Genomic DNA, 22,016 nt, shown 5'->3' with positions numbered 1-22,016 from the left:
CCATCAACCCGTTTTTCACAGCAGACATTTTGACTCGTTAAAGCAAGAAGAGCAGAGATGTAAATAATATTTGTAACTGCTTCATTCCATTTAGTTTCCCACTAAGCCATGTCAGTGAGTGAGTATGGATAAAACCAGAGCCCTGGAACTGGCTCACTTAAATGAAATCCAGCCATCATTAATGTTACTAATTCCACCTCTTTCCGTCCTGCTTTGACAAGTCCACATTTTTTCATCTTTCAAGGATTAAAAATGTCTCATTAGTTGCTTCAGTATTGTTTATTACAATGTAAGTTGCAAAGGCAATCAATGAGTGGGTAATTTGTCCATCCCTGATCCAATAAACATACATTTAACTTCTTCAATGAGCTCAGCACATCTTTAATTAACACATATTTAAATATTTACAGCCTGAATACAATGTCTTGAGCTCTTACCAAAGACTTCATGCCTTTTCACTATGCAGACAAATAGCAGAAATGTGGTCCAACATGTTGCATGCCACAAAGTATTTAGCTTAACGGTTCTTTCCAGCACCTTTCTCTCACAATTTCCTGTCTTCCTCTCCCTCAAACAAATCACACTTACACACATCCACACACTCATATTTCACTCACTCATGGAAATCTAATGAAGGTGCTGATGGAGGTAAAATTTCCTGGTTGGCTCTTCACTTCCTCTTAACTTCGTTTCAGTTTTTATTACTGATTCTTGAGCCAGCTGGATATTCATATGTTCACAAAGCTGCTGCTTTCTTCTCTTTGTAAGTCGCCATCATTTTCTTAATCTCTGCAATGGCCTTCCCTGGGTTGAGTCCCTGTGGAGCAGCATGTCAAACAGACAGTGAGAAATTAAAAACTGCAAGAGAGTCTGCAAGAGAGTGTGTGTGAGAATGTTTTAAAGTACCTTGGGACACGTCTTAGTGCAGTTCATGATAGTGTGGCAGCGGTAGAGCGAGAAGGGGTCCTGAAGTTTGGACAGACGCTCCTCAGTGAATTCATCACGGGAGTCAATCATCCACCGGTATGCCTGTGGGATAATAACACAGTTGACTTCTGTTCTTTGCTCCGTCATGAATAATTTTTTGTGCTCTATTTTAAAACTTGAAATGTAATATCTTGACAACTAAGTTGTGATTCATGACATGATTCCCCTAAACTCGTGCCCGTCTTTGCATCATGTTATGAACTGACACGATCCCTCAAAGTACAGTCTCAGCTGGAAAAATGCTGAATGTAACCAATGTCAGCATGTTAATGTCTGATAGTTCACACTCACAGCATTTAACTGAAAGCTAGGCGTGTTATGATTCATAGGTCCAATATGATAGATGCAAAGTGAAAACATTTTGTGTTGTCATCTTTAAAGGTCAAGTGTGTGAGATTTTCATCATGTGGTGAGGTTGCAAATTACAACCAATGGAAACTTCTCCCATGTGCCAGGGATGTAGAACTATGTTGGCCGACACAAAAAGGCAAAAATGGCCTTTTCAGGAGCCAGTGTTTGATGCGTCCATTCTAGTGTACTGAAGTAAAAACATGGTGGACATCATGGAAAGAGGACCTGCACTGTGTGTAGATATGAACACACAACAATTCTTAGTTTAAGGTGATTTCACATTTTCATTTGTTTAAAATGTGTTTCATTTTAAACGAATGAAAACATAGTTATAAATATTAGATTACATTTCTGCCAATAAATCCCCCTAAGTCCCACACACTGGACCTTTAAGATACACCTTTATTTTGAGAATTAAAAAAACAAACAATTCAGTCACCAGCTTCACAACATGGCCTTTGCTCTGGCACCACCTTCAGGCTAAATTTCACATTATTTGCCACATGAGTGCAAAGGATCTACTCAAGTTTTCTCTTTATGGTTTGTAATGAGCATTATAGGCCCACAAGGCCCCAAATGTGGCTATAACTCCTCTTACCACATGTAATATCTGGATTCATTTGGGATATGCATCTCATAACCAAATAAGATTACCCACCTGCATTAGAACAGCAGGTCCCAAGTATTTGTCTCCATTCCACCAGTAGCTGGGACAGCTGGTGCTGCAGCATGCACAGAGGATGCACTCATACAGGCCGTCCTGTTGGGTTCGGAAGACTGTGACTACACAGGCAAATCACGATGCTATCATTCAAGTGTGATTCTGCTGAAGATTTTCACAAGTAATACGTCTGAGACTATTAGATTCTCATGATGAAATGATTTCTAGGGTCAAAATATGAAGATCTCAATACGGCTGCCACAACATGTGTTATTATTTGTGGGAGATCTGCATTTCTTACAGGAATGTGTTGGTTTATTTACCAGTTTTTGCCTGTCCTCCACCGACTGGAAATACTGCTCCTTCCCTTCTTGAGCTTCATCCTTCTTTTTCAGGTAGGGCTCAATGGATTTGTACTGTGCATAGAAGTTACTCATATCCTGGTGAAAATCATATGAAGGAGAATTCAAAACAAGCACTCAAACAATCATGAAATGTACCATATATGAATGTATTATAACTTGCTACGTTTTCACACTTGAAGTACTTACAGGCACCAGATCTTTGACCACATACATGTGTGGGAGGGGGTAGATTTTGGTTACTTTGGTTGTGTTGCTGTCAATTTTGTTAAGACATGCCAGTGTGTTGCCTCCATTTATGTTCATGGCACATGAGCCGCAGATACCTGAAAAAATACACAATCAATAGATCACTGACATCTGGCACAAAGGTCAGTTTAAAAGGCCCTGTTAATGTATTTCATTTGTTCTGATTTTTTAAAATAAATCTGGAAACTGTTAACATTATTATATACAAGCTTATTTGTATACTCCGCATACAGACTCAGTACAGTGAAGATATATATTTAATTCTTAATATCTTTAGTACTAGTGTTGACATTGTAGCGCACTGCACATTTCTATTTTATTGTATTTCATTACTTTATATTTACATACTTCAATTTCATACTCTTATTATTACTTCTTATAATTCTTTATTCTTTACATCCAAGTGACTATAACATATTACAATTTCCCCTCAGGTGTCAATAAGTGTTTCTGTTTCTGATTTTGATTCTGAATCTAGGTGTGTTTCTTACCCTCACGGCAGGAGCGCCTGAATGTGAGTGTGGGGTCAATTTCATTCTTGATCTTAATGAGGGCATCCAGAACCATTGGACCACAGCTATATCAAGAAGAACATGTCAATAGATTATGACACTGAAACATACAGCTCCACAATGTTCTTTTCATGGACCCGGTTATGACTTACGTGTTGAGATCGATATCATATGTCTGCATTCGTGGTTTGTCTCCAGCAGTGTCTGGGTCCCAGCGGTAAATTTGGAACTTCTTGATCCTGGTTTCAGCAGCCGGGGCAGCTGATGTCTGAGCATGCCGAACCATCTGTATCACAGATAACAAACAAGAGAGGCAGGATATATGAATCACTGAGAAGTATCAAATACCCTTTTCTTCAATTTCTTATTCCTCTCTGTATTTTCTTCTTTCATCTATTCTGGTAAAACACTTTCTTTTTGGGTAAAAGTAGAATAAAGAGGCACAAAAGCAGAGTTCTGTACAAAGGAACACAACATAATGTGACGTAGCTGCTGTTCATGTCAGCTGAGGCTAAAACAGGAGGCACTCTGTAATTCTATCCTGTAACACCAGAGGATACTACTTGTGCTCATACAAACAGCTACAAAACTGACAATAGATTTGTATTGCCAAATATTTAATCATTAAAAATGATTGCTTTCCACTAGAATGAAAAGGCAAACTAACAAAACAAAGGTACCATAAGATTAACTCAATCAAATTAATCAATTCCAATGACAGCCTTTGAAAATAACACTACAAAACATTATGTAGGTATTGTAAAATGTATAAACTCAAATTAGCATCTTGAGACATCATTTGAGATTATAAATCAATATTATATTACATCATTTGGCCAGTTTACACAATCCAATACTGTTTACTCCTTTTGTATAAAAGGTGTGGAGTCTCCCTCTAGTGGTAGCTTGGATGAACTAACGTGAAAGTGTTACATCACTTCGTAGTCTTTGGTTACCTAACTGACTCTTTAGGGACAATGAAAGACAGACTTTAGCACAATAAATTCAATGTTTCCATTTAGTTACGAGAAGTAAAATATCTATGTGTGCCCTAACTGCTGAAACAAATTTTAGATATGATATATCAGTCTTTAAAGGAAGGTAGGAGTTGAACAACGGCTCAGCTTTTCACAATGGACAGGTTTACTAAGCGATTATTACACTACATTGACAACGAAACATTTGCTAAATGTAAATACTGCTAATCAATCTAATGCACACTTAACAGTGAAGCAGACAGTATGAGAATAGGATTCTCCAATTTTTTGTCTCATTTACACACATAGCCTGAGAGCAGGGTGTGTTGTTGTAGTTCCTCTGAACTAACTAGTATTAAATACTTTTGGGATGATTCACTATAGCCTAGCATAAACTCAACAGTCAACAAATCAAAACATAGACCCAACTGTTACCGTTGGTCTTTACATTTCTTAAAGTAGCCTAACAGTTAGCCTTTATAAGGCATGTTGGTTCTAATACTGAATTAATATATCTCGTACTCACCACCATCATGCCAGAATTCCTAATAGCCAAAACATTTCGGCCGAGGGCGCCGCTAACCACCGACATTTTTCCGACTACTTTTGTTTGACAGTAACTCCACAACAGAGCAGACAGGACAGCTCACTTTTATCTCAACTACCCGCTGCCGTGTAGAGCCCTGTACGTAACCCTCAGCCCGCCCTCTACGTCCATCCATGTGACGTAAGGGACGTTGGCGTGCGCAACGATTGTTGTTTTCACTAGCGCCCATGGCTCCCCCTTAGCTCTTTTATCCGGCTGTTATAGCACAAACTGGCACGCAAATATTTTGTGCTGGAGCTGGACAATAAAATGAGCTTCAAGCATGATTGTGGAACCTATTATATTTCCATACAAAAACACATGCTTCACTTAATCGGGTCATAAATGTACACTTCCGCAAATCTTCTAAATATCCGACAGCCCCTGAAGGCATCATATGTGAGCGCCTCTTTCACAACCCTCATTGCTGAGAGCGAGGGTCAGTTACATATGTATCCATAACTGAAAACACTGCTGTGCAGGGGCAATTATTTTTATAGATTTATGCCGATAATATTTATAATATATCCCCGCCCCTTTCACGTAACCATTTTTATTTAATGACAGTGAAAGTTTACTGGCCTAAAAAATACAAATGTTACTTTTTTTTTCCACTGAATTTGTTCCATTTGAAGGTTAATTTTGATAATGTACATTTTCTCAGTAACTTCTTTTTTTTTTGTCTTAGAAGGCATTTTGTTCCTGGCCATGTAATGTAGAACTTTTATTGGGTTATAGCCTACGTACCGCGCAATGTTACTCCATATGTCCTTGACCCTTCTATTATCTATATATGTTATTTACAACATATATGCAATATACCATTACTGTTGCAATAGTTCAGTATCTTCAAAGGAATCACTTAAGTTAGTCTTAAATAATAATCACAGCACCTTTTAATAGACCCCTTACTGTATGTTGCCTTGATAAAGGTCATTAAAAGACACTGGAGCCACTCTGTGTTATTACAGTAGGCTATGTCCATTTTATGTATGTAGTATATTAATGTAATGACTGCCAGTCTGTTCTCATTTAATATGCACGACATAACTGGGGCAGAGATGTACACAATAACCTATTCAGATGGTAATGAATTTGAAGGTCGAGGGGAAAACTTGAAAAATGTACTTCAGTTTGAATTGAAAAACTATCTATCACACAAGAAAACATATATAAATAAAAATAAAATAATAGTAAGGACCTCCTGGACGTCATCATAATAATACATAGCTTAGGCAATAAGCATGGACAGTAGTATTGGACAGTATCAGATGCAGCCCAAAGCCTGCTGTGATTTTTATTTTTCATACTTTCAGAATAAAAGCATGTAAGGAAAAACAAAAGAAAAAACAACAACACAAAATTAATAAATTCTTCGATATTATAGCACTCCACTTAACAAACAACGGGTGAAAGTGATACATCCATGTAAAAAAACATCCGTCTGATTTTTTTTAGATTTTATTTCTTTTAAATAAATATTAATTTTAGATCATTTTTCCATAGATGATACAAATAACAGACCATGTAAACAACAATAAAACAGGTGGTGAATGGGACATTGTGTACAAGAATATAGAATTTGATCAAGCATAAAATCCTCCTTCCTTTTTCCGTTTCACGTTGCCTACAATGTTTCAGACGGCCGTTCACTTCCATCAATACTTGTTTTATTTTGAAAGTTTTTGCCGGAAGTTTCTTTCACCTGTTGTCGTACTTGACTCTGGTCCAACAAGCATGGGCTGGACCACCACCACCTCCTCTGTAGAGTGTCTGAAACTCAGAGTGTAGCCTGTTGCGCCAACTGTTGAAGCAGCATGTCGTGGCTCTTCGGCTGGGGGAAGGGCTCCGGTTCGCCGCCGGCGGAGGAGCAGACAGCGGCCGGTCCTTCTGAAGGGGCCGGGGGTGCACCGGGAGGTCCAGGGGGAGACAAGCCCGGAGACAAGTGGAGTAACTTTGACCCGACGGGGCTGGAGAGAGCTGCAAAAGCTGCAAGGGAACTTGACAAATCACGTGCGTACTAATTTTACCAGCATTCAACGAAAACACCTGCTTTCTTTAACTTCTGTAATATTATAAGTACATTGTTTTTTGGTTTTTTACTGGTTTGGACAAACTTTCCCGTGCTGGCACGTTCTGTTCTTTATGGCTGAGAGCCCGCGTGCTGAACTCCACACAAAAATCTCAGGCTGAAAGTTAACTTTATAACTTGCAAATGTGCACTCGTTTAATATCATGGTGTATGATCACTGTTAAGCTGTCGGGTGCCATTCTGTAATTCGGCATACTTTTATCAAACTTGCTGCACAGTCCAGATAACATTTAAACTTTTAAACAGGTTTACCTCCACCAATCACCGGGGGCCAAGGGCTGACAAACTTACAATGCTTTATATGTAGTTCTGTGTTAAATGTATTTTGGGGAGGTGCTTTAATTTTTTTTTTTTTTTTTTTTTTTTTTTGCTGAAATACTGGCAATGATGCACGTGGTCATACCGGCCTGTTTGACCTCCACACAGTCTGCAGCAAAGTTAAAGAGCTTTTGGTGGGCGTGTCAGGGAGCACAGATGGAACAAAGTGTCCTCGCGAGCTCAGCCGCTCACCTGTCCCACACACGTCATGCCTTTTCATGTCAGTATGTGCAGATGAACATACTAACTGCTGTTCACTCTATGGGGGTATACTTACACAGTGTGTGTCATGTACATGTATGTTTCATTAACTGTTTTAAATGTCTGCTATGCTCTCTACACACACTGACAGGCTCAGGCCCATCATCTTGTGGTGGCAGTTTTAAAGGTCCATTGTGTAGGATTTAGTGGGATATATTGGCAAAAATGGAATATAATGTAATAAGCATGTTTGCTTTAGTGTATAATCACCTGGAAATAAGAGACGTTGTGTTTTTGTTACCTTAGAATCAATCCGTTTTATCTACATAGGGAGAGGGTTCTTTGTCCACGGAGATCACCATGTTGCCCCGCCATGTTTCTACAGTAGTCCAGAACAAACAAACCAAACACTGGCCATTCACATTTTTGCAGTAGTCCTTCCATGACGAGCAGTGTCGGAAAAATGCAGATTTTTGTGAATGTGACATTGCTTTATTCAGTGCTTTTATTGGTTTAGATCATCGGGTCCATTTGTTTTGAAGAGGAGGAGACCTCTGCAGATAATTCAGCTTTTGGTAAAAACTTGTCTGGATGTTACGTTATCAAATAAAGTGGTGAGCACACATTAGTAGGTGCTGGGAAGTGCTGAACACCATTGGAGAAACACTGATTTTTAACATGTTTTTTTTTCTGGTTTAAAACAACTGGTCTGTTTGTTTTAGAGAGAAAGAGACCTCCGAGGATAATTTGGCTCCCTGTAAGACTTCCCGAACAAGCAACACTGAAGGAATTCTTACTGGAAAAAGTCGTCACCACTAGATGTCACTAAATCCCCCTAAATCTGATACACTGTGCCTTAAAAGCATATTATACCCACAAGTGTAACTATATTTGCCCTGGTGGTTAAAATTTAGATAGCTGAATGAATAAAGTAGCATTTCTCACTATATATATTTTTTTATTTCAACAGGACATGCTAAAGAAGCGCTGGAGCTGGCTCGTATGCAGGAGCAGACTGTACAGTTGGAGCATACCAGTAAAGTAAAAGTAGGTGTTGGAGAAGGTGGATTTATCGTCAAAGTGCCTCGATGTGATCATCTGATAGCCTGACTACACCCTGATGTCAGTGAACATAACACTAACCAAACTCCCCAACAGGAATATGAGGCGGCTTTGGAGCAGCTGAAGGGTGAGCAGATCCACCTCCAGGGCGAGGAGAGACGCAAAACACTGGCAGAGGAGACCAAGCAAAACCAGGCAGTATGGAAATAACCCTGAACACACCATCTGACAGTTAAACAATTTTCTCCTACAAGATATAGTTAGTACGACGGAGTATTAGGGCCACATTGAAGAAAAAAAAAATCGGAGATTTCGAGAATAAAGTCGAAATATTACGAGAAAAAACTCGTAATATTTCGAGAATAAAGTCATAACTGAGAAAAAGTCATAATATTATGAGAATAAAGTCGAAATATTATGAGATTAAAGTAGTAATTTAACGAGATTAAAGTCATAATATTACGAGAATAAAGTCGTAGTTTTTAAGGAAATAACCAACAACAAACAGAATATCAGATTGTCTTTCATGCCGTTGTAAGTAGCCTACTCAATTAGGTTCGGGAACCGGCACCGTGCCGGTTCTGTGTCAGTCCAAACTCCGGGCCCAGCTCTGCCACTGATTGGCCAGTCTGACATTCTTCATAATACATATAGAACGTTAGTGAAACACATAGGCCTAACAGAAACATGCACTCGTTTGGGGACAAGTTATTGGTCACGTTACTCGTTCCACAGGTGAAGGACCCCGGACACATAGCCTACAGTAAATACACCGGTTGTAGCCTAAGTAACTTTTAACATACGTGAGTCTTTGTGACTCTTGACTCTTGTCCCATAACTAGGGGACCCCCTAACCCCTAACGCTTGTTTCTGTTTCACTAACGATATTTTCACCCCATTAAGTCACATCCCATTATTTCCTCTGTAAACCTAACGTTACAGCAGCCTACAAGCATGCTGTGTCAATAAATCAGCTCGGACACTGTTAGAAATGTAGTATTTAGCCTAATAACATCATGCTACAGCAGTAATAACGTCAGCTTTAGTCAAATGGCTCTAGCTCTCCTGGTAAATGTCATAAACTCTGGACACATTTTCCCTGTATGTTGACATGATAATGGCCGCGTTTCCCAGATCGCTCTTAGCTTAAGAAGATCTTTCACTAAGAAGGAGTTGTAAGATCGAGCTGACCCACTCTTAACACTCTTCTTAGCCACCAAACGCTCACAGATCCAGCTGCGGCAGGCACATTAATATTACACTAGCCTAAGCAAGGAGATGTTGAAACAGTGCGCACCGTATATATTTTGATCTATTGTATAGGTTACTTCAGATTTATATTGTTTGGCATTAATTGGTGACAGAAAAGAACGAATTTCATTCTGCAGGTAAATGCGTGTCTTTACTGTGCATATTGAATCTTGAATCTATGCTTTATGAAGACCCTGTGTGCGCTCAGAACTGTGGCACAAGTTACGCACCGAAATCTGGCGGAAGAAAATAATAATAAGATGAAAAATTTTTTCTCGTAATATTTCGACTTTATTCTCGAAATCTCCGATTTTTTTTTTTTCTTCAATGTGGCCCTAATACTCCGTCATAAGTTAGTATATTTGAATATAATGAACTATTTCCTGTATCCCCTCCAGAGGGCGCAATATCAAGACAAACTTGCCAGACAGAGGTATGATGATCAGCTCAGGCAACAGGTAAACCCTTTCAAATGGAAGATTGAATTGACCACCTAAATATCTTAATGGAGCATTCATCATATGTATTCTATTCTCAGCAAGCCCTCAATGAGGAGAACCTTCGCAAACAAGAGGAATCGGTTACGAAGCAGGAGGCCATGAGGAAAGGTAGAAGATAAAACCAAACTCACTCTTGCATTTACACATTATTCATCCACTCATAATGTCACGTAAGTATGTCTTTATTACCCTTTTTAAAGATGCAATAAGGATGTGTGCTGCCCTGAAGCGAGGAGCGACCATAATATATCTGCAGTGGTCAATAAGATGGTTGATTAGTGCTGATGACTCAGAGATTACAAGGCTCACTGTGAGATTTGTGGTTCCTTAAAGTCTCCAAGGGGCCCCTGTACTCTGCACTTACCCAGTGGAGTTTAAAGACACTCACAGAATATCAACATTATTCTAGTATTTATCATGATGATGAATTAGCTCTTCATTAGACATTTGCATTGGGTCTTTACTCTAATTAGCTAGGTTACTCCTCTTTTTATTTCCTTTAATTTGAACCACCACAGAGAAAGGCGCTACTAGACCTTTTGTAATGGTGTCTTAATAAGTAAATAAACCAAGAACAAGTAAGTGTATGAAGTAGTGAAGGGTTGTGTAAAGTATTATTAAAACAAACCGTTCTTTTTGTCTTATGTCCTGGTGAAACACTCAGAGAATCATCATACGACCACCCTGCAGTAGGGCTGGGTATCAGTGCTTGATACCTTTTGAGGTATTGACTGAAGTAACCCAGTACCAAGTAGTATTGAAACATCTCAAACAATACCTGCATTTGATCATATTTGTGCCAGGGGTCTGATTCGTTCAGACTTCCCACAGAATCAGCACACTGTCTGTTGCTTCAGTCTCCTGAGCCCCATGCCTCCTGACAATTGCTTAGATTAATGTTGGCACAGTTAGCACGAGCTAACAGAGGGGCTAACAACCACATCAAGCTGTTAAATGGTCCCAACAAGCTCATACTGACACAGAAATGGCTCGATCTGTCAATAAACCCATCAATAATCATAAAATAACATGAGCTGTGTGATGCTAACAGTTATCTGGAAAATGGGGCTTCCCAGCAAACACTGAGACGCTAAATGACAGTTGTTCAAACAGCCAATGAAGATGTCACATTACAGTTCCAAAATAGTTCCAAAATGAAAGTTGTGCTGATGTTTGAAATGTTGCCTGGCCGTCCTTCCCAAGCATCCTAGCAATGTCGAAACACCATTTTAACACGACCACATAATAATCAAACATTGACCTGAACATGATATGAACCCCAGTCTCCTGGGTGAAAGTCCTGTGCTTTTATCCATTCATGTACCATGACTTTCAATCTATGTGGACTTTGTCGCTCTTTATTGTATGTTATGTGACTTTCTGGCAAAAAGCCTTAAAGGCTACTTTTCCCGTGTGCGATCAAAGACAATTTGGATACGGACGTTTGGGTCTTTCAAACACCACAAGCTTAAATGATGTGACAGAAATATAATTTACATGTAGATATGTATAAATGGCATAAATTCATTTTTTGTACTTAAAAAATGGGCATCAAGTAATACTAGCCTTTGGACATGGATTATTATGAGACGTTTGAAAGATGTTGGATTTTGGTTACTTAACAACACAGTGTAAAATCAACAAAATATTAATGTCATCTGTCATTAGTATTGTTGTTGTTGTGACACTGAATTTTGGTCACCCAACAGTACAACATAAATTCAACCAAATATCAACATCCAATAGTGTTGGTGTCCAGCTGAAATCTGGTTTTCTACATCATAACCATGTTGAAGTTTTGGGCGTCCGACTGGGACCATTGTTGGCCAGGGACATGCATCACTGTCCAACTAATGTTTGCTGGGTACTTTTTTGAGTTACAGGTCATTTTAGGGCTGAGCAAAATCATATATTACTTAACAGCCAAAGAGGTCAAAAGGTGCACGGTGGGAACAAAGAGCAGCACCCTGAACTGCAAAGCGCATTGGGTTTCCATATTAGAAGGGCCAATAAGTACAGAGAACCTTAATATTTCAAATCAGTTCAATCTAGTTTTGACACAGTGTTAAATTAAGTTAAACCACACTGATTAAAGTAGGTCACATTCTCAGCGCTGTCAGAAGTGGTCTTATGCACGTAGTTATTCATATCTGCCTTTTTTCCTTCCAGCTACCATTGAACATGAAATGGAGCTGAGACACAAGAATGACCTGCTTCGCATTGAAGCGGAGGCCAAAGCCCGAGCCCAGGTAGAGAGGGAGAATGCAGACCTGATCAGGGAACAGATCCGCCTGAAAGCTGCCGAACACAGACAAACTGTCCTTGAATCTATAAAGTGAGGGCAAAATGACTTTCTACTTTCCTTAATCCTCACAGTAACTGGCATGTTATCTCCTAGTATCTCTCTCAGCTGTAAGTAAAGTCCCGGCGGGCGGCAGTGAGTTCGGCTGCCACAGCGGAGGCAGTCAGTGTGATAATTGTGTTTTGTTCCTGGCAGGACGGCGGGAGCAGTGTTTGGGGAGGGATTCAGGGCCTTCGTCTCTGACTGGGACAAACTCACCGCCACGGTAAATCCATGTCAGACCTGTCACGCTTTGTCTCACTCGCACAACAGGAGGACTGCAGAGGATTATGGGAAGCAGTGGTCTTTATACAGTATGTTTGAAGATGTGTGTGTTTACTTTTTTTGTCCCCCACAGGTTGCTGGGTTGACGCTGTTGGCAGCTGGAGTGTATTCTGCCAGGAATGCCACAGCAGTGGCCGGGCGCTACATAGAGGCTCGTCTGGGTAAACCCTCACTGGTCCGAGAGACCTCCAGGATAACCGTCGCAGAGGCCATTAAACACCCGGTCAAGGTCAGACCACATCCTAATTTCCATGTTGTTGCTATTTATTGTGTGGTTGGTGTCCCACTAATGAAATCTAACTAACCTCACCTACACAAGAATTGGACACACGTTTGCCTGATATCAGACAAAATAGTCAACTCGTCACACTGCGTGTCCATCTTCAGTCTGATATCGTATCCACCTTAACTGATTTCTATGGGGGAGGGAGATTCAATTTTTCCTAACCAATCACTAGAGACCCACATATCCGTCTGAGTTTATTGTCATTTTAAGGCCACTGTGGGTCTGCACCATTAGCATGCTGGCATATGGCTGTGGCACGCCACATAGGTGGAGTCTGCACACCATTTGATTGGTTATTGGAGCCAGCAGATATGAAAGATCCGCCGCTAAATTTCAGAAAGCAGTGAGTGGTGTTTACGTCACCACGACCACATGGCCCATACAAACACAAACAAATCAAGGGAAATTGAGAAGACAGACAAAAACTGACGATTGTCATTCAGACTTACATAACAACTACAGCAAAGAAAGCTACCATGGCTTTTGCCCTGTAGGCTGACATTGTTGTTTGTTTTGTCTGCTGAAAATTTAGATGGCTGCTGCTGGCTGACAGATTAAACTCCAGTGTTGGGCAATATTTAGAGGATATGTCGATTTAGAACTCCCTCGATAGTAACGCCTATCTTGTCTATAGCACCTGCCATTGTTCTTATTACTCCTCATTGGTTCCAGCACACCATTTGACAATGCTTGACAGCGTGTTTGTCCCTGTGCTGGTTGGTTAAAGGACAACTTAAGTATTTTTCAACCTGGGCCCTATTTCCCCATGTCTATGTGTGCGTATGATTCATGGGTACAACTCGTTCTAAAATTGGTTCAGTATTGAGGGAGGCGGATGCAACCGGGAGCCGCGAAACGAGCTAAAACGGTAACGGGGGCAAATGCGTCCCGTATAAGTTTGCGCATTAAAAGTGCTTTTTTTCACCACTGACCGTTTCAGATCGCCAGTGCTATGAGTGCTATGAGTGGAGTCAGCTGTCAGTCAGTGTTGGAGCAGAGAGGGGGAGGGCTGCCCCGCTGGGTACTGTAACTGAGTGTGAGTGTGTGTGTGTTTTTCCACCACTGACCGGTTCAGATCACCAGTGCTATCTCTGTAAATAGCATACTAGCCTTTCCCTTACCTCTGGGCTGTGTGATGTCACAAGCTTTGCTCCACTGTGTCTGTAGCTCTCTCTACTCTTGGGGCAGCCGTTTTCTTGAGGAAGAGGTGTTTCGGGATTGGATGTCTTCTCTTCTTCGGCTGGCAGTAGTCATCTTGGGAGAAGTGAGCACTGCAGACCCGATGGTCTGCAAGGCGCAGTTTCTGGACAGGAGTGTTAGCATCCATTTGTAGCACAACTAGCCACAACTTCAGCATCTCGCCGTCCGACAAAGGCAGCCTATGAAAGCTGTACGGGGTGTTGCGCGACATCCTGTTCTTGCGTTCGGGAAAAAGGCCCGTTTATTTGAGCACTCCAAAAACTCCGGTAACACTCCAGGCGGTAGCACGTAAAAGACTCCATCCCAAACTCTGACTCTTCTAGCGTAACACACTCACTTCATACACACATACTCACTTACAGTACCCAGCGGGGCCGCCCTCCCCCTCTATGCTTCAACACTGACTGACAGCTGACTCCACTCATTCACACTCACCACTGCCCCAGGGCCGCTACCATATGCTATCTACAGAGATAGCACTGGCGATCTGAACTGGTCAGTGGCGAAAAAAAGCACATTTATAAAGGAAGCATTTGCCCCCGTTACCGTTTTAGCTCATTTCGCGCCTCAATACTGAACCAATTTTAGAACCATACGCACACATACACATGGGGAAATAGAGCCCAGGTTGAAAAATACCGAAGTTATCCTTTAACCGTTAGTCCCCCCCACGGAGCTTATTGGGGTTTTTTTTTTAACCATGAAACTGCTGTTTCATGTCACGATACCAGACCAGAATCAGTCAACTCGACCTCAGTGGAGTGGGCTGGATCTCAAGTCTTTGCAGTCATGTCCCAAGTCAAGACTGACTAGTCCAAAGTCCTAGTTCTTAGTCCTTAACAAGTCATAATCTGCTCTCCACCCAATGCAATGCCATTTTAACAACAGAGTAATAATATGTTAACTTTACAAATGTACAAAATTGGTATTTATCTGTTAAAGCAAGTTTGTGAAAACAAGTCCGACTAAACTGAAGTCATTAGAAGGGAATGGAGACATTGCACTTGCATAGCACATAGAACTATTAACCAGCGCCATAACAGAATAAATTTGGGGGGTTTCTGTCCTGTCTTGTTGTATTAAACTCCTCGCATATTGGAACAATGTCATTAACTTTGTCTTCCCAAATTTGTAAGACATATTCTGCAAGAATATTCCTTATTTAAAGTGATATTGTATGTTATTGCATGCTTTATGCTTTATGTCTAGGTGAAATAAAATTGTTAATGCTAATGGTAGTTGACTAAGTTAATGAAGGGAAATAAATGAATCTGGAGCACACTTTATAAAGAGTGCTCTTTTTAATCATTGGGTTTGGGGGAAGGTATCAAGAATTTTCACGTCAAGAGTCTCAAGTGCAATTGAAGCCACGAGCCTCTGGTGTTGTTCAAATTGAGTTTCAAGTATTTTTGAGTTTGTCAAGTCAAGTTTAAAGTCATGTGACTCAAGTCCACGTCCCGGGCAAATACTATATTTAATGAGGCAACTTTAAATGTAAATAAATGCATTCTTTGAGGATTATTTCATTATTTTGTTGTTTGGGAAAACCACTTTTCATAAATAACAGTGAAATGTGTGGGGTCTTGTTGTAATTGAGATTTTCAACATCAGCCTCCAACAGCTGGTAGCACATCAAATTTATTTTCTTACAAGAAATGGTCGAGATGGATTCGTTTATTCATGTATTGTCTGCAGTTTTATCTGGCTAATCCTGCCACATGGACTTAATGTGGGAGAATTTTAGAAAATGGTTAAAACTTCAAACATGCCATCAGTTATTCCATTAAAGTGAGTAAAAATGAATGAGAATATTTACCAAGAAAACAACGGGGTTTGTGTGTACTGAATGTGTCAGGTGGTTATTTTTTATTTATCTTAGTAGGATTTTTTTTAATCTTTAGTTATATTTCACATTTTTACCCCCAAATCTGTTTAATAGAAAAGAAACTGAACATTTGAATGTATGTGTAGCAGAGCAAAAGAGTCACTCTTTGGTAATTAAGTGCTAAAATGATGTAAATTTTCTGTATATGATGACTAGATAATAAGAAAATGTGCTTGATATTTCTAAACACTCAGATTTCAAACATAATTTCTGTGACTGCCTTGTAATGATTTGTGCTAAAAAGAGTCGTCATGCAATTCCCTCTGTTTTCCTCATGTTTAGACAACCAGGCGTCTGAGAAGCAGACCGCAGGATGCTTTAGAGGGCGTGGTGCTCAGTGTGAGTCATTTAGTCGTCATGGTTTTTGTTGTATATATGTCCTCTGAATTCAACATTCATGTAATCTGATTTTGTAAAAAACAAAAAACAAAAATACAAGCAGAGTGCTTTCATGTGGTGTGGATCACACAGGCAAGCCTGGAGGAACGTGTGAGGGACATTGCCATCGCCACTCGTAACACAAGGCAGAACAGAGGCTTGTACAGGAACATCCTGATGTATGGACCCCCCGGGACTGGAAAAACACTCTTTGCCAAGGTATGGCTGAGTCAAAACCTTTAGATTTTCTGTCTCTTTTCTTGTTCTTTTACATTGTACAGTCAGGTCCATAATTATTTGGACAATGATACAGTTGTCGTCATTTTGGCTCTGTACACCACCACTATGGGTTTTAAATCAAACAATGAATACCTGCTTAAAGTGCAGACTCTCAGCTTTCATTTAAGGCTTTTTTCAAAAATGTAGTATGAACCGTGTAGGAATTACAACCATTTCTTCACACAGTCCCCCGACTTTAAGGGCTCATAAGTATTTGGACAAATTAACATAATCATCAATTAAACAGTCAGTTTTAATACTTGGTTGCAAATCCTTTACAGTCAATGACTGCCTGAAGTGTTGGACACATAGGCATCATCAGATGCTGGGTTTCTTCCCTGGTGAAGCTCTACCAGCCCTTTACTGCAGCCGTCTGCACTTCCTGCTTGTGTGTGTTGTGTGTCCAGTTTTTGTGTGGCAGTATTGTATCATCACACAGAATAATAAATTCAATTGCTTTTTCAGTCCACTAAATACATTTTGCTGCTAAGGTGAGATGAACAGACTGAAAACTTTGTCTTATTAGAAAAAATAGATGTTGACACAGTCTTCCTTTGGGGACATAATTTACAGTTGAAAAAAAGGTAATAAATTGCAATATACCACAATATATTTTATCACAATACTCGACATATTGCAACATATTTTAAATCACAATAATATTGTATCATGACCTCAGTATTGTGATGATATCGTATCGTGGATCCTCCGGTGATTCCCTCCCCTACTATATATGTAGCTTAGCTGTTACTTACAGTTGTACTATGCAGAATTGTTGGTTTCGTTTTTTAAACATGCTCACTAGCGAAAGTGAAAGTTAAAGCCAACAGATTCACTTTTGTTTAGCGTTTCACCTCACTATGTTTGTGTTTTTCAGGATTTGTGTCTCTTGAATGCATGCTGCTTACGGTCCGGTGTGTGGTTGCAACCTTTTTTATGAAGCCCTGACCCCATCTGAGTGCTGTGGGCATACATGCCCATAAACATCCCAAACACAGAAAATAAAAGTAAATAGGAAAATGTAGGGGGCAGAGTCTCTGCAGATAAATACTCCTCATAAATACTACTCTTCTAGTGGGTCATTAGTGATAAATGAGAAGGATTACTTCTGCAGGAGTGTATACATAGTTTTTAGGAAAATTCTGCATAGTATATCTTTAATATTTATAAGACTGTTGTGCATTTCTGTTTTTTCTTTTTCCTCTCTGTTCTGTTTTAACAAAGCTCTTTGCATTGCCCTTCAGAAACTGGCTCTTCATTCAGGGATGGACTATGCCATCATGACAGGTGGGGACGTGGCACCCATGGGGCGCGATGGAGTCACTGCCATGCACAAGGTGTTTGACTGGGCCAACACCAGCAGGCGAGGGTAGGGCACTTTAATTTGCTCCTTTAACACTCAGTGACGTAGTCCTATAATGTGTATCAGCTATCGTTAGTGTAGACTGTATGTTGTGTTACATACAGTGCAGCTCTTATTCTGTTGGCTAATTACATTAAAGGTCTTAAAGAAGGCCTTTTTAAGCTCATTCTCTTTGATGTTCTCTGATCCCTGCAGCCTCTTGCTGTTTGTAGACGAAGCTGATGCATTCCTGCGTAAGCGAGCCACAGTGAGTTCAGCTGCATTGCCATATGCATGGTGATGATGCCCTGTGTTTTAATCATATATTCATGAGTCATGATTTTTGCATTGCAGGAGAAAATCAGTGAGGACCTCAGAGCCACCCTCAATGCATTCCTCTACCGCACTGGGGAGCAGAGCAACAAGTTGGTATCTTAACGTTATTCACTGTGCATGGCTGGGCATGAAAAGGTCGCTGACGTGACTGAAAAGGTCATTGGCTGGGTCTAAGTACACTCATTCTCTCTCCTCAGGTTCATGCTGGTGCTTGCTAGTAACCAGCCAGAACAGTTCGACTGGGCCATTAATGACCGCATTGACGAGATTGTACATTTTGCATTACCCGGTCTGGACGAGAGGGAAAGATTGGTGCGCTTGTATTTCGACAAATTTGTGCTGGCTCCTGCCACTACAGGGAGACAGTGAGTACCCTTATTGTATTTCACTTTCAAACTGCTACTGTTGCTGTTCCGTAGAAGAGGTGATTTACCACCGCAAAGGAAAGCATTGGTCCCTCGAGGTTGCCACGCTAGCTCAAGTTGCATAATGGTGTATGTAATGTGTTCAGTCCTGAAACCAAAGTGGTGTCTGAGTCTTTACTTATTGCTTTCATGAAATGGTGTTTAAGTCCTCAGGAAGTGTAGCAAATAGGCCTTAGCAGACTGCATTGGCCAGTTGAAACCATTTAATGTACGGATGATCAATTACAAGAAACAAGTTAAAGCTCAAAGCTCACTTCCTGTACAAACCTGCTGTGCTTTAACTCAACAGGAGATTAAAGTTGGCTCAGTTTGATTATGGACAGAAGTGTTCAGACATTGCAACCAGAGCAGAAGGCATGTCCGGTCGTGAAATCTCCAAACTTGGTGTGGCCTGGCAGGTGAGTAGAAAAGCCTGTTGATTCAAAATATGAATCTGTTTCAAAACAAATCCAAAACCAACCTTTTATTACACTTTTTTCCTGGAAGGCTGCTGCATACTCTTCTGAAGATGGAGTTTTGACCGAAGTGATGATCGACTCGAGAGTTGATGATGCCATCAAGCAGCATGCACAGAAAATGGACTGGCTGCTGATGGAAGCAGGTGCGGGGGTTGGCAAGGTCGGCGTAGTCCTCCCTAAGGAGATGGCTGCAGGAATCACAGCCCAGGAAACTGCTTCACTTGCAGAAACTGTAGATGCATCCTCGACTGTACAACAAGTCCTTCCACTCCTCGAGGTTGTGAACAGTGCTGCCCAGGCAGAAGCGGCCGCTCTACCTTCAGAAGTGGAGGCAGGTGTTATCCTCAAAGAGGCAGCCACTTTGGTTAAAGAAAGTGAAACGGTTGCTGCTACAACTGTAGGAACTCCAGTCTTGAATGAAATAGTTGAAACCGTTGTTGAGACAGCGACTGCTGTCCCATTGGAACAAGTGGAGGCCATCAAGGACCTGACTGAGGAGGTTCAAGGCACAGCAATAGCTACAGACACTGTTGTTATTGAGGTTAATGAGGCTGAGGGTGTACCATCTTCCACCATCCAAGACACTGCTGCTGTGAGTAAAGAAGAGCCCACTGCTGATGTAGCTGCCCAAGAGACAGAGGTCATCGAAGTAGCCAAGGAGGAGATAGATGTTGTAGCACACTCAGAAACAACAATCTCTGCTATTGCTCAGGAGAAGGATTTAGATGCTGTTGTGCAGGAGTCAGAGGCTACAGTAGCCGGACTTCCCCAGGAGACAGTTGTCCAAGAAACTGAGTCAGCTGCCACATCTGTTGATGGTGTAGAAACTGAAGTAGTAATTGATGCTGCAAAGGTTGTGGAGGAAATTGCAAACAATGTAGCTCAAGTGTCTGAGTCCCTGGCAAATGTTGCAAAAGAGGCTGAGGCAATAGCAGCTGATGTGGCCAAGGTGGCTGATGCTGCAGCGACCATCACTGAGGAGATTGAGGCAATAGTCACCAAGGAGGCGGAAGCAATGGAAAGTGATGTTGCCAAGGACCCAAATGAAGTTGTAGTGGAAACTGCGTCTGAAACATCAGAGGCCACTAAAGATGTTGAAGGGATATTGGCAGATGTGGTCAAGGAATCTGAGAGTATTGCTACAGAGGCTGTGAAGGAGGTTGAACATGTGATGACTGAGACTGCTGCCAAGGAAGCTGAAGTCCTCTCAACAGAGTCTACAATTGTAACTGAGGCCAAGGAGACTACTGCCAGTGAGTTTGTCGCAGAGGGTCAGACTTTGGCTACAGAGATTGCTGCCAAGGAAGCCGAAGTCGCAACTGCAGATGTTTCCAAAGAAGCAGAGGTAGCACCTGCAGAGGTTTCCAAGGACGCTGAAGTTCTAGCAACCAAGGAGGCTGAAACAGTGGCTACAGAAAATGTGAAACTGCCTGAGATTACTGAGACTACTGCTAAGGAAGATGAGGGTAAAACAACGAAGGCTGCAGAGGTGGCAGAGACTGTCGTACCTGAAGTTACTGATGAAACCAAGGTTGATGCAGAGACTGTCGTACCTGAAGTTACTGATGAAACCAAGGTTGATGCAGAGACTGTCGTGTCAGAACAGTCTGAGAAACTTGAGAGTCCAACCACAGAGAAGACAGCTGCCTCTCAGACTATCAGCCCTGAAGAAGCTGAACCCACTCACACTGAGAAGCCACTTTCAAACAATCAGAGTGGAGATGATGACAAACCTCAAGCCAAGCCTAGTCCAAAGAAATGATCACTTGAGAACTTTGATGAAATGCTATCATGAACGAAGAGCTGTTGTGTTTCACACTTGAGCCTCAAGTGTGAAACCTTCACCTTGAATTCTGTCTCCTCCTCTATCAATGTGTTTGTAACTGAGGTACTGTAAATGCCAGCATTAAGGTAATAGTTTGATTATGGCCTGTAGGTATGCAAGAGTCTGAGTAAAAGCCTGTGTGGACCACTACGATTGTCTGGCATTGTGCTTTCTTCCTCTCTCTCTTCTGGTCGACTTTGACATTTTTAAAGTCTGTGCCTGTGTGACATTTTGAAAATTTGCCCTCTGTAGGGATGTTCTCGCATGTTTGCTGACCGGCTCTGGCAAGAGTTCAAAAGCACGTCTGCAAAATGTTCGTTCAGAACATTTCTTCCCTGGCACTTCTTAACATGAGTGCTGATGCAGTCGGGACCTGCCCTTGACAAATATTTTTTCACCTTTCATAGAATGACTGTGGGTTCTGCCAGACCCTTGTTAAAGTGTAGTTTGGAGACACTCTGTAGGTCTGACAATGTGACATTAGGTCCACAGTAACCCAGCTTCCCGATAATCACCATTTACATCAGGTGTTTGAGATTTGTGTCTACAGCTGCTGCAGTCAAGGTTCATGAACAAAATTTCAAAACCTTTCCATGACTTTTCAAGCACTCATAATAAAATTTCCATGATCTTTTACAACTTATAACACTAACAGGATACGCATAGCAGCCCTATGCTTTACTCCAAATATTATAGGCGTTACGTGGAAACAGAGCAGCTGATAGTTAAGTTGGCCCGCTGGTTAATTTGTTCATAAAAAAGACTGCTCCGTACCTTTGAACTACCATGCTCTACTTTCAGAGCAGTTAAAACAAAACCAAAGTGCGCACTGGCGCTCCAAATGATGACTGAATGCCCTAGGCTGCC

The 22,016-nt window shown here is 41.1% G+C and overlaps 2 protein-coding genes across 2 annotated transcripts; one reads left to right on the top strand and one right to left on the bottom strand.

The window, feature by feature from the left end:
* Positions 1-260: 260 nt before the first annotated feature.
* LOC117257822 (succinate dehydrogenase [ubiquinone] iron-sulfur subunit, mitochondrial-like) lies at positions 261-4,783 on the bottom strand. Its single transcript, XM_033628157.2, has 8 exons — positions 4,626-4,783; positions 3,275-3,408; positions 3,102-3,187; positions 2,551-2,687; positions 2,323-2,439; positions 1,997-2,098; positions 907-1,029; positions 261-817 (listed from the first exon to the last, which is right to left on the bottom strand). The coding sequence occupies exons 1-8, from the start codon at positions 4,689-4,691 to the stop codon at positions 737-739; spliced, it is 846 nt and encodes a 281-aa protein (XP_033484048.1). The 5' UTR covers positions 4,692-4,783; the 3' UTR covers positions 261-736.
* A 1,549-nt stretch (positions 4,784-6,332) lies between these two features.
* On the top strand, positions 6,333-21,299 carry LOC117258790 (ATPase family AAA domain-containing protein 3-like). Its single transcript, XM_033629925.2, has 16 exons — positions 6,333-6,698; positions 8,267-8,343; positions 8,455-8,556; positions 10,008-10,067; positions 10,148-10,217; positions 12,279-12,444; positions 12,607-12,676; positions 12,809-12,964; positions 16,389-16,445; positions 16,578-16,703; positions 18,008-18,132; positions 18,322-18,373; positions 18,460-18,530; positions 18,639-18,806; positions 19,156-19,264; positions 19,353-21,299. The coding sequence occupies exons 1-16, from the start codon at positions 6,503-6,505 to the stop codon at positions 21,084-21,086; spliced, it is 3,339 nt and encodes a 1,112-aa protein (XP_033485816.2). The 5' UTR covers positions 6,333-6,502; the 3' UTR covers positions 21,087-21,299.
* The last annotated feature ends 717 nt before the right edge of the window (positions 21,300-22,016 follow it).

Source organism: Epinephelus lanceolatus, chromosome 8 (assembly GCF_041903045.1).
Source record: "Epinephelus lanceolatus isolate andai-2023 chromosome 8, ASM4190304v1, whole genome shotgun sequence".
NCBI lineage: Eukaryota > Metazoa > Chordata > Actinopteri > Perciformes > Serranidae > Epinephelus > Epinephelus lanceolatus.
This window is presented reverse-complemented; position numbering and strand designations above follow the sequence as displayed.

Coding starts and splice junctions, on each gene's coding strand:
- LOC117257822 (XM_033628157.2), bottom strand. CDS start 4,691: ATGTCGGTGGTTAGCGGCGCCCTCGGCCGAAATGTTTTGGCTATTAGG. Junction 3,188..3,274: donor TATGATATCGATCTCAACAC/GTAAGTCATAAC, acceptor TTCTTGATATAG/CTGTGGTCCAATGGTTCTGG. Junction 818..906: donor GCACTAAGACGTGTCCCAAG/GTACTTTAAAAC, acceptor GCTGCTCCACAG/GGACTCAACCCAGGGAAGGC.
- LOC117258790 (XM_033629925.2), top strand. CDS start 6,503: ATGTCGTGGCTCTTCGGCTGGGGGAAGGGCTCCGGTTCGCCGCCGGCG. Junction 8,557..10,007: donor AGACCAAGCAAAACCAGGCA/GTATGGAAATAA, acceptor TATCCCCTCCAG/AGGGCGCAATATCAAGACAA. Junction 18,374..18,459: donor TCCTGCGTAAGCGAGCCACA/GTGAGTTCAGCT, acceptor TTTGCATTGCAG/GAGAAAATCAGTGAGGACCT.